Below are 11,829 nucleotides of genomic sequence, written 5' to 3' on the forward strand. Positions count from 1 at the left end.
CCAGCCCTAACGAGGCCTAAATAAAACACAACCAAAAACAATAGATAAACAGAAATAAAAGCCACTTAATCAAAACCATAAATGAAATGGATTATGAAGTCTCTGTAAGCAAAACTACCCTTCAAAAAATATTGATAATCATAAAAGCCATAATCAAGCTCATTTTAATTATCATGTGGTTAATTAATACTTGCTTATTGCAACAGGCTTGATAAATAGGCCTATCATGAAAACAAACACTGCTGGATAATACACTGTCCCAATAATTATTGCGATAAATGATAATATTGTTTTTAAAGTAATATAATGATAAAGGCCTAATGCAAGTTTGTTTTCTTAGAGACTAATAAACTTTAATTTTGTAAGGAACATGTAACACTGGAACTGGATAATATTTCAAATAATCAAAATAAAACATCACTCAACCAAAAACAATAAATAAAATTGAAATAACACACAACTGTAACTATAAATAAAATGAATTATGATGTCTCTGTAAGCAAAATTGCCATTGAAAAACTATTATTAATTGCAGTGGAAATTATTGAGAACATTATAATTTATTATGTGATTCGCTTTTTGCGACAATCTTAGCTGTAAATTGTATTTTTATTGAATATTGTTGTTTTTGAATCCCTAAAAACTTTAATTTAAAAAGAGACAATTATTTAATTGTTGTATTTTACTTGTTTAAACAAGTAATTCGACTACAAACTTCAGGAGTACACATGTAAAGTTCCTAACCTACTGGTTGTGGAGTAAAGACGTCCATCCATCACCGGATCAAATTTGCAATACTACAGCGACATCTGCTGGACGGAATAATCCCAGTAGCCGGTTAAAGGAAATTCAATCATCTAGTTGATGAGGTTCACCTGCGCGGACAGGAAAGGAAAAGGAGTTTGACTGAAACGGAGAAGTTTTCTTTGACTTGGTTATTTTTTTTCTTACTCGAATAAAAAAGTTGAACAGTAAAGGTAAAGGTAGTAAAATGCCTAAAAGGAACAGCTTGAACTTTCCAAGCACGCTGCTGGTGTTCCTGTTGACATTTGGGAAACTTTGTGAAGCACAGGTTTGTTAAGGAGACATTCCTCCGAAAGCGGCTGGTTCTGGTGTAACTCTTCGTGTTACTGTATTTACACGACTGTCTGTTCTCCGCAGGGGAACACAGGAGGAGTCAACAGGCTTCCAGGTGAGAAAATCAAGTTCTTGAACAGTTAGCATTTAGTAATTAACTTATGCAGTAAAAAATAATGTGCACAATTATCTGGTGTAAAAATACAGCTTTTTTTAATACAGTAAAGCTTTCTGTTTTATTTAAAATGGGGTTTACGGTTTTATTGTTATAAAAATCCATTCAGACTTTTTATTCCTGTAACTGATGGCATGTGGCATAAACCAATGATCTGGTAATATGTACATCAAAAAGTAAAAATCAAAACTTTTTTTACAAAAAGTAAAAAAGTAAAATCTGAATTATCAAAGATTTGCGCAATAAATTCGGTGTCACGTGACGTTTGATGAGGGCAATATGTCTGAACAAGCGCATTATATGACCCATAGGACATTAAATTCTTACCAACTAACAGAATCTTAGGCTCTTGAAATTATTTTTTTGTTTTATTTTTAGCTAAATTTTAAAAAATGTGAAATTGCGTCTGCTACAGTAAGCTGTGATGTCTTGGTTGCTTTCCATCTTAACAAAGACATATTTATCTCAAACCATAGATCTGGTGTAAGCCTGTTGCAATTAATCAATTAATTGCATGATGAATTGAAAGGAGCTTGATGATTTTCATTCTGATGATTACTATTTTTTGAAGGGCAATTTTGTTTAGAGACATAATCCATTTTGTTTATGGTTTTGTGTAGTTTTTATTTCCATTTTAGTTATTTTGATTGTCATAATAGTTAAAATATCTCCCAGTTCCAGTTTTCAGTGTTCTTTGCAAAATTGTAGTTTATTGGTCTTTGAGAAAGGAAGTTTTGGTATTATCAAAATTATCACTTTACTAAATAATGGCAAAGTAATTTTTGCCAAAAGTGATTTATTTTTCTTTTCTTTTTTTGGTAAAAAAAAAAAGTTGATTTATTTTAAAATGTATTTTTTGCCAAAATTATTTTCTGTCAAAAGATTTATTTAGTTTTTTGCCAAACGCACGTTTGGTGACAATTATTGAATAAAACGGTCTCAAAACAACAATGTCATTGCATTTTATCATCCAGTAATAGACCTACATATGTGACAATAATATGTATTGTCACATATAAATATTATGTAAAATGTTACAAAAGCATGAACATTTCGTAAGGCTCTGAGCGTTAATGCATGGTTGGTTTTCTCTTCTTCAGATGGCCCTAAAGGGGACAGCGGTGCTTTCTTCGCCCTGCGGAGTTGCCACCAGTTGTTGAACAGTGACAGCGGCGAGTTTTTCTCCCCAGACTATTTGTGCTCCAACCCTCCTCTGTGGTGCAACTGGACCATTCAGGTGGATCTGGGGAAGAGGATTCATCTCCGCCTGGAGGACTTGACCCTTGAAGAGGCCTGCTCACTGAAACAGGACCAGATCCATGTGGATGAGCCTGGCGCCCAGTCAGGGGCCCACAAGGTGCTGCAGAAGTGCTGGCAGGAAGCCAAGTACACGTCGTCCTCCAACACTCTGTATGTGGTGCTCCTGATCGGCGGCTGGCCTGACCCTCCTTACCGAGGTTTTTATGGCCACTACCAAGCATTTGGACCACCGGTGGTTTACAGCCCACAGGAAGGCTCAATAGGAAGAAGCAAGGAGTCGGAACGTTCTCCTGGACTGAGTGAATTTGAGCCATTAGTGAACAATGTGGAGCTGGAAAACGATGATCTGGCGTATGACTATTATGATCAGCAGTTAGCGACGGCTGGGCTGCCCTGGGTGCCGCTGGGTGGAGACAGAGGTGCAGAGGTGAGTGTTCTCTCACACATCCATGCATTTTCACACAAATTCAATGGAAAAGCAATGAAACATGTTAGGATTATGTCAGTAGTGACATTGTAAGATGTATCTCGCACTTTTATGTCAAGTTGTATAGAATATTTAAGCAACAAAACAGTTCAAAGTACTTTTATTTCACAAAAATCTAACATAGTAGTCAATTATGAAACAAGCAATAAACATTATGTCCAGTCAAATGCCATCATCAAGCAAATATGTTAATTAATGTTCCAGTTATTAATCAAAAGCAACTCTAAGCGGCTGGGTTTTAGTTTAGACTTAAAGGAGCTCAGTGATTCAGCTGTTTTGCAGTTTTCTTTTAGTTTATTCCAGATTTGTGGTGCATAGAAGCTGAATGGAGCTTCTCCATGTTTGGTTCTGGAGATGCAGAGCAGAACCAGAAAATTTGAGAGATCTGGAGGGTTGATGCAATGTATCGTGGTGCTGAGCCATTCAGTGATTTATAAACTAACAGCAGTATTTTTAAAGTCTATTCTCTGAGCTACAGGGAGCCAGGGTAGGGACTCTAGAACTGGGTGATGTGCTCTAACTTCTTGGTTTTAGTCAGAATGCCAGCTGCAGCGTTCTGGATCGACTGAATCTGTTTGATAATTTTTTTTAGGCAGACACAGTTGCAATAGTCAATGCGACTACAGATAAACACATGGATGAGTTTTTCTAGATCTTGCTGAGACTTTAGTCCTTTAATTTTAGAAATATTCTTCAGGTGATAGACGGACGATTTTTGTAACTGAGACCCAAATGGAAGTATATTGCAGCTTTCAGGCCGATCGCTGATTACAAGTTTCTAAGAAGTCTGACCTGCCGATTCTGATTTTGTCTGAACTGTTGCTAAATGTAGCAAGAAAGTTGCTGAGTTGGTGAAAGTGAGGTGACTATTGATAATTGCAAACATGCAGACATGACCTTGTGGGCCGACCTGTCGCTCAAACTTCTCACAAAAACGCAAAAGAGGACAGTGGCTGATTTTTAGACCTTGTCCAAGGTAGATAAGATTGATGGATGAGATCAGATTCACGTGTAAGAATCGGCCGATCAAAAATCTCCCAAAATCATGGAAATCGGGGCCAAATTATTGGTGCTCCTCTAGCAAAAAGTGAATTAATGGGTCCCCTCTAAATGTATTGCTTTCCATCCTAATTTGTGTAGTCAATAACCGAGGAGCATTAATATTCTTGCAAGCCTCTTTTTTTTTTTTAAAAGTCCCACAGTAGAAGTAACAAATAAAATAATTTTGATAAGCTCAGACCTCTATATTTAAATATCGTAGACTTTTGCTAAAGTCTACAACATTATACGCTGTGAAGCTGTAAGAAGAGAAGCCAGAACTACTGGAATAAAAATGTTTTTGGTTGTTTTGAATTTATACTATCTTTACACTTTAAAGATAGTATAAATCTTTAAAGCTGAAATCTTATCCGCTCTCAGGCAGTTAAAAACCTCTATCCATCACTGAAGAACCACTCCCATGTCTACCAGTCTGTGGCTGCACCCACGGCACCGACGTCCACGCAGAGGATGTTCCGGTCAGGAAGAGGAGCCACTCGCAGCCTTTCCAGCCAGGCCGACTCGGCCGGTCGCTCTGTAATCCCGCCAGCACAGCAGCGTGATGAACTCAAACCTGGCAACAACACTCCAATAGCAAGAAAAGGGAAAACGGTGGACACTGTGTCTGCAGATGAGAGCAGCCTGAATGGTCAGGTCTCTCCTGATGGTTTGGAAGAAGTTGCAGACGACAGACTGCGGATCAGTCAGGCGTCAGACCAGCAACCATCTTCTTCTGATGGCACAGAAACCCAGAAAACGGACCACAAGCATCACCACCCTAAAATGGTGGAACCCAAAGGGAACTGTGAGTGGATTAGTCTGTCTGGATTCTGCAAATCTTTGGTTTACACTTGCTTGTTCACTTATGACGTTGATGTATGGTTATTTGTCTAAATAATCTGAATTTCTCTTTCAATAGAACCGAAAAGGTCCTAAAGCAGTTCTAAACCCTGAAATCAAATTGATTTTCTGCAGCTATAAAGGATTTTAGCTGGACTATTATTTCCTTAAATCTTCCAGGTTTTTGTATTTGATATAAGAATAGAAATGGCTTTTATTGAATAGCAGTATCGGATATATAGGTTCACACCACAGGGCTCACACCAAATAAAATGTTGTACTCAGTCCATGGGATGTGCAACTAAGTAGGATGCATTTTTCTCAAATAAATTGCACATGTTTTGAACTTTAAAAAACATAACAGACTACTTACAGTACAGTGTATTAATAGCACAGAATCAAAAGTAAAAACGGGTCTGTTGTGACATTTCAGCGTTATACACCATTTTAAATGTCAAAGTTTTGCCAAAACAGTCTCTCTGAGTAGCTTGCTAGCTTCCACTACACAGAGGAGTTATTTGCCATTTTAAAAAAAAAAATCTATTTCTGATGATTTCTCTGAATCTGACTTCAGATAATCCAAACTCCCCTTTCATGACCTTCCCCACTCCTGCTGTCGACAAAGTACTGAAGTAATTGTTGCTCAAACTACATTTTAGATGAGCTACCCTGGAGATTTGTGGTGTTGAGTGAATTCTTAACCATAGAAACTGCTTTTACTTGTTTAATTTATCTCTGTACTTTTTCCACCTCTGCACACATAACAAAAAGATTTGGACTTTAAAACAAAAACCAAGAATCCATAATATGTCCTCGAAAGCTCCTGGTTTCATTTTTTTACTTGACTACTTTCAGGAGTTACTTCTGAGTACAGAGGTGGAGAGAGCTGGGATTTAAACATAGACAAAGCATCCTAATGTCAATGTAACTATAAGGTTTGGAGATCTTAAGTTACAGTACAAAAGAACGGACTGTATGTTTAGTGCTTTAATCTGACGATGTGTTTTCTTCTGTGCGACTCACAGCGAACATGAAAAATAAATCGGAGGGTCCACATCTGCCTGGTGGTGAGTAGAACTTAAAGTAAAAAATAGCAGATTAAAAATTTGTTCTTCACAAATAATTTTGTAGGATCCTACGACAGCATATTAGAACCATTGTCAATAATAAAAAAAAAAGTAAATTGTAAATTTCTGCCCAAAAACCCTGAAATTTTGAGATTAATCTCAGAAATTTCTAAAAAAAAAAACTTAGAAATGTGAGTTTCTAAAGTCTACATTTTAAACTTTTTAAAGTAACATTTTTTTCTAGGAAAATTATGAGATTAATCTCAAAATCTTTTCTATGTGCTATTACTGTAATGCCCTTCTTTAGGATTCTGCTGCGTTCTAAATAAAAGCAGCTTCTCAGATGTGTTTTGGGGTAGTTTGACATCTGTGCGTAAAGTTTAAAATGTCTTTGTGTCCACACAGACAGACCACACACCAAAATGGTGGCTAACCTTCAGATTTTTGCATCAAAAAGCAGTCAAAAATGAAAAATTCCCCAAAGCAACTGCTGAGATATCTATATATAGAGGTATAGAATAATAATATGCCTTTTATGTAGTTTGACATCTATTTTGGGGTAGTTTGACATCTATTTGGGGTAGTTTGACATCTATTTGGGGGTAGTTTAACAAATATTTTGGGGTAGTTTGACATCTATTTGGGGGTAGTTTAACAAATATTTTGGGGTAGTTTGACATCTATTTGGGGGTAGTTTAACAAATATTTTGGGGTAGTTTGACATCGGTTGCAGTGTTTTGGGTCTCTTGGCAGATCACCTGTTTGAAGTGGCTGTTGAGGTGAATTTCAGTCATGATTTGGAGGATTCCTGGGACAATCTGGCTCAGCTGCTGCTGCTGTCAGTAAAGACTTTGGTATGTTGTTTCAAAAGAAAAGTTTATGATCTAAACACAAGAGACAGGATTTGAAATTATATGAAACAAGCTCCCTTACCTTTTGTGTTTCTGCAGATCAGCAAACAGCTGGAAGCTCTTCACACACGACTTTCCCTCTCGTCAAAAAGAATTAAGAGGTTTGGTCACAACGGCCGGTTTGGCTACGTTCACACAGCATGTTTTGATGCTCAATTCTGATTTTATTTTTATCTTTTTGCTGAAATCCATTTCTTTCTATCTTTTTTTTTTTTTTAAGGTATTCATAATTGATGAACTAATTAAACCTGACTGCAATCTGACTTTCTTGCCAACGGTTTACAACACCAAAGCGACTTACATGCGGGTGACATCAAGAACGTTGATGTCACACAACAGCGCGCTGTTTATGGAAGTTTATAGATAGATTTTAAAGCTTAGTCAACAATGGGAGCCAACAGTATTGTGACAAGATTATAACAAGATAAAGTAAGCTAATAAAAAGAGAGCACGACTATCGGCAATGGCCTTTTGTGGAGCAACTTGACGTCAACTTCTGTAGCGAAATCTGTATGAATATGTAGTCAGAACTGTGAGTGGTGGGATTTTGATGTGATGCACCTCTGTTGAACAGACTTCATTCATACTTTCAGAATTATTTTCAGCCATTGTTCATGTTTAGCTTTCTGGCGTACCGTCTTTCTGGTGCAGTATTATGTATTATGATTCGTGTTTTACATCAATGACATAAAAGCCTGTTAAAATACGACACGACTGTTCAGACTGCAGACACGATGAAAACAATTGGATGTGTATTTGATTTTTGGGGTGAAAAGAAAATCACCCCCTGGAATCGGGGTGGTCAGACTGTGGTGAAAAAGTTGGAAAGTAGGTCACAGGGGGGCAAAAAAAGCTGATTTGAGTTGCAACTGCCTGCTGTGTGAATGTAGCTTAAGATGTTGAGTTTCTTTTTGGAGACAGAAAATCTAAAGTCCAGTGAAATAGAGTAGTTTGTGAAAACTGTTTCATGGTGATCCTGTGTGCAGGCTGAATGCAGGAGCACTCTACATCCTTTGGCTGCAGATCGGTCATGGGCCTGGAGGCGTGCAGATCCACAGGGCCGTCCACTCAGCCATGCAGGGGCTCCTCGCCACAGGCGTCAACCTGAGAGTCAACCACAGGAGCGCCGTCATCATGTCTGTGTCCACGGCAGGTATCACGTCTGGGTTTCATTGAATCTCTGACATGGACTGGGTTTAGATGAGATGCTAAGAAGATGCTGAACAGCTCAAAAATAAATATCAGGTTACTGACTAACTTTCCACTAAAGTTTCTGAAAACTGCTGAATCTTTTTGTAGTAAAAGAGCTTAATGCAGGAAAGGTTGAAAATTGAGATTTTGGAGTTATTTGTGTAATCGGTAGCCACCTGTGTGCGTTTCTTTCAGATGTGAATGAATGTGGGACCCAGCTGGTTCTGTGTGATGCCAACGCAGACTGTGTGAACCACTTTGGTACATACGCCTGCCGCTGCAGAGCAGGCTTTAGGGATGAGTCCCATCTGGGATCCGGGGGAACCACCTGCATGGAAGCGCAGCCAGCAGGTACGGTTGCTCTGACCGACCGCACAGCCTCGTTTAAAGTTTTTAAACCACAACTGCAGTTTTTATCAATTTACATGATTGGAGCAATCATTAATTTCACCACAAGGAAACCCAAGCTATTATTCTGGCTTTGGATCAAAGGGCCTTCCTGATGAAGGGATTTCGCTGCTATCAGAGATTCATCATCAAAATTTCATCATGAACTTGAAGTAGAAAAAGTTGAGGTGTTGTGCAAAAAACTGCCTAAAAATATGCAAGCTCAGTCTCCTAAAAATGATTCAGCAAAGAAATCTCTTTTGGATTGCGACCCAACAGGCTAGGAAGAGAGTTTTGGACATCAGCCTGGTGTCAAGTAGGACATTAAACATTTTATTGGATGTAATTCCTATTGATATTGATCACATGTCTATTATGAAATGTAATACTGAGTTATTGGGCCGCCCTAGTATTGACAAACTTGTGAATCAAAACAAATTTTATGTCCAGAATTGTTGTTCCATTAACTTATTGATAGTTTATTTTGTCTTTATCAAATACTAAAACATTTAAAGGGGCAGCATTATGTTTTCTAGCCACTTGTGCCATTTTATATTACAATCAAATAACCGTCACCTTCAATTGTTAGAAAAATGCTGTAAATATGACTTTAGATAACGTGACCTCATAATTTAGCGCCTTGAAATAGAGCCTGTCTCTTTAAGAAACTACTGTTCTTTCTGAAACTCTACCTTCAGGAAGTTGTCACAACATCCCTCCTCTATTAACCTTTTAACAATGTTTTTGCCAGCGTTGCACTGAGAAGTATCTGGTATAAAGAGTTTAGCAGATGCACAGTTCCAGGTGTTTGCTAAATGCTGCTGGCTAGTCTGAAGGAGCTGAGTGGGAGAGACACGGGGGAAGCTTGCTAGTTTGGAAACTGCAGCTCTGAGGAGGAGCTGTGTCTTGAAGGCGGGGCTAGTTCCACCTTGGCATTTTGAACAGCTGAATGGTTGCCATGGAGATTAAAGGATTTCTCAAACATGCATGAAAGAATCAATTCAACACTTCAGGTATGTTTTTAATGAGGGAATAACATGACATGACGTGAAGTTAAAGTTTTTTACATAATCTTACCCCTTTAAGTTTATGAAAACATAAGTCTTTAAACCAACCATTAAGCCAGACATGAAACATTTCTCCTTAATTGTAGATAGATTTACCATAAACATTTCTGGATATCAGCTGTTGATTTATTCGCCTGCAGGTTGCGGATCCAACCTGTCCTCGGAGACCAAAGCGGTCTACATCCTGTTCTTCCTGCTCAGCTCCCTTATTCTGATGCTGCTGGTGGTGTCCGGCACTCTCTATCACCGCCATCACCGCGGAGGCTTTGTAGTCCACTGCCCTTCCCCACCCGACCCAAACAACAACCATCTCCAGCCTGACGATAGTTACTCCACTCCCACTGACTGTGACCTCCCACCTCCGCCTCCGCCTGCAAGAGGAGGCAGAGAGAGCTGGGCTCCAGGGAAGGAGCGCTGCCCCCCTGTGGATCTGCCTCTGCTGCGCTTCAGCTCTCTGCTGCCTGCAGACAGCTACATCGATACACAGGAGAGCGGAAAGTTGTAATCCATAACCAAGTTTATCTGTATTCCTTAAGACGCCTTTTTCTTTTTTCTAAATAATACTCTTTTCCACTGTATGCAACCTGCTCAATTAAAATCACAACAAAACACAATTTCTCTGTTGTTTTATCCGCTAATATACCTGAAGTAAATGTGCAGCCAAAATTGCATGTTGTCTAGGCGGCATTTTGAGTAACTGATGCTGCCTGCTTAAAGCTTCCTACCTGGTACCACAGCATGCAGACAGTCAAGTCCGGTTTTCTAAGCTGGCTCACCTGGAGAAAACCACTAATACAGGCTTACAGCAGCTAATCCAAAGCAGTGAAGAATCACCTCTCGCCTTATTGTAAGATCCCCAGGAAGTCTGCTACAACCTACGATGGAGTAGTAGGGCCAGGCTAGAAACGAATAAAAAACAAATTGAGAATAAAGTTGTTACAATAATGTGTACAAGAAAAGTCAAAAGTCATATTTTGAGAAGTCAGAATTATGGGAATAATCTTGAGATTAAAGTATAAATAAGTCATGTTTTGAGGATAAAGTCAATAATATAGAATAAAGTAATAGAAAATAAAGTATTACAAGAAGTCATTACAAGAATAAAGCTGTATGACATTTGAAACGGTATTCTCATAACTATTTTTTGCTATTTTTATTCTTAAAATGACTTAATTCTCGATTAACGTTATTCTTGTAATCTACTTGTTTTTATTAATGTAACTAATTGTCATTAAAGCCTGTTCCGATGAATAAAAACAATTCTGACAGAGCAAAATAAAGATGTAATTTCTACCAATTAATTGGCAAACCTAAACTCATAAACACTGGTATAACTCATAAGTTTGTGAAAAACAAAATGTAACTAACGAGAGAATGCATAGGGGTTTATTTATTCAATGGAACTAATTTTAAAATCAGTCTTTTTGTAAAGCAGAAATTATGCCAGTCTAATACACCGATGAAAATGCATCATCACTGCTAAAAAGCTCACATTTACTTCTAAGTATTTGGAATATTACTAAAGCAATCACTGTTTTAACATAGTACATGTGTGCACATCTGATTTAAAGGAAAACATTCATATTTTCCAAAAATATTTAAGACAGAATTTCTGTGTGAAACAACAATGCTCCTTGCACTGTTAACATTTTGCTTCTCTTCTGTTTGGTTTCCTTCTTTTACATTTTTTGCACATATTTCTACACTTTGAATATGAAATGAAACTATCATCACATCACAATAACATCTCGACATAATCTGATAATCTGAAAAGGAAAAGAGTTAAAATGACATGCCTTTAAATTTACGATGTGTGCACATTTATTGGCCGTCTCTATTTCTGGGTCGAGATGTGCTACCAGATGTGGTGTGCTTTGAAAGTTGCTGCTTGTGCACCGAGCTAATCGCTGTCCGAATGCTCCTCACGTCCAGCAATCAGAATCCCCAAGGACAGAATCCCCACAAAGCTGCTTGCTGGGTGAGGAGTAGATGGTTGCCAGCGGTTGGTCCGCCCTGTAGGCTCAGCTTCCTTCCTCTGCTGGCAGCCTGAGGGTCAGAGAGGTCGGCACTTCCTCCTTCTTCCTCTGCTGTGCAAAACTCTGAGCACCAAGCAGCTCTCGCGTAAACCTCACACCCGTCTCTGTCAGCAATATGCGCAGAATCCTCATCTCTTACTGCCTTTTACAGCCAGATGTCTATTTTTGCACATCTTGCAAGCTTGCAGGATCTCAGATCTCCTTGTTTTGTTTATATGCACTGGCTGAAAAAATGCTACTTGCAGCAATGTAAAAAAGCTAAGGCACCAAACAAAAAAAACCTGTTTTCTGCA

The 11,829-nt window shown here is 38.4% G+C and overlaps 1 protein-coding gene across 1 annotated transcript; it reads left to right on the top strand.

Moving 5' to 3' along the window:
- Positions 1 to 238: 238 nt before the first annotated feature.
- LOC114143941 (uncharacterized) lies at positions 239 to 10,114 on the top strand. Its single transcript, XM_028016356.1, has 10 exons — positions 239 to 1,072; positions 1,162 to 1,192; positions 2,353 to 2,939; positions 4,419 to 4,842; positions 5,903 to 5,944; positions 6,698 to 6,798; positions 6,895 to 6,956; positions 7,842 to 8,008; positions 8,242 to 8,397; positions 9,641 to 10,114. Exons 1-10 carry the CDS (start codon positions 992 to 994, stop codon positions 10,003 to 10,005), a joined length of 2,016 nt encoding a protein of 671 aa, XP_027872157.1. The 5' UTR covers positions 239 to 991; the 3' UTR covers positions 10,006 to 10,114.
- Positions 10,115 to 11,829: the final 1,715 nt, after the last annotated feature.

Source organism: Xiphophorus couchianus, chromosome 5 (genome assembly GCF_001444195.1).
Source record: "Xiphophorus couchianus chromosome 5, X_couchianus-1.0, whole genome shotgun sequence".
NCBI classification, from domain to species: domain Eukaryota; kingdom Metazoa; phylum Chordata; class Actinopteri; order Cyprinodontiformes; family Poeciliidae; genus Xiphophorus; species Xiphophorus couchianus.

Bases quoted from the DNA above. Each gene is read 5' to 3' on its own strand.
- LOC114143941 (XM_028016356.1), top strand. From the start codon at position 992: ATGCCTAAAAGGAACAGCTTGAACTTTCCAAGCACGCTGCTGGTGTTC. The intron at 1,073-1,161 runs GTTTGTTAAGGA...TGTTCTCCGCAG, and splicing joins GGAAACTTTGTGAAGCACAG to GGGAACACAGGAGGAGTCAA. The intron at 8,398-9,640 runs GTACGGTTGCTC...ATTCGCCTGCAG, and splicing joins CATGGAAGCGCAGCCAGCAG to GTTGCGGATCCAACCTGTCC.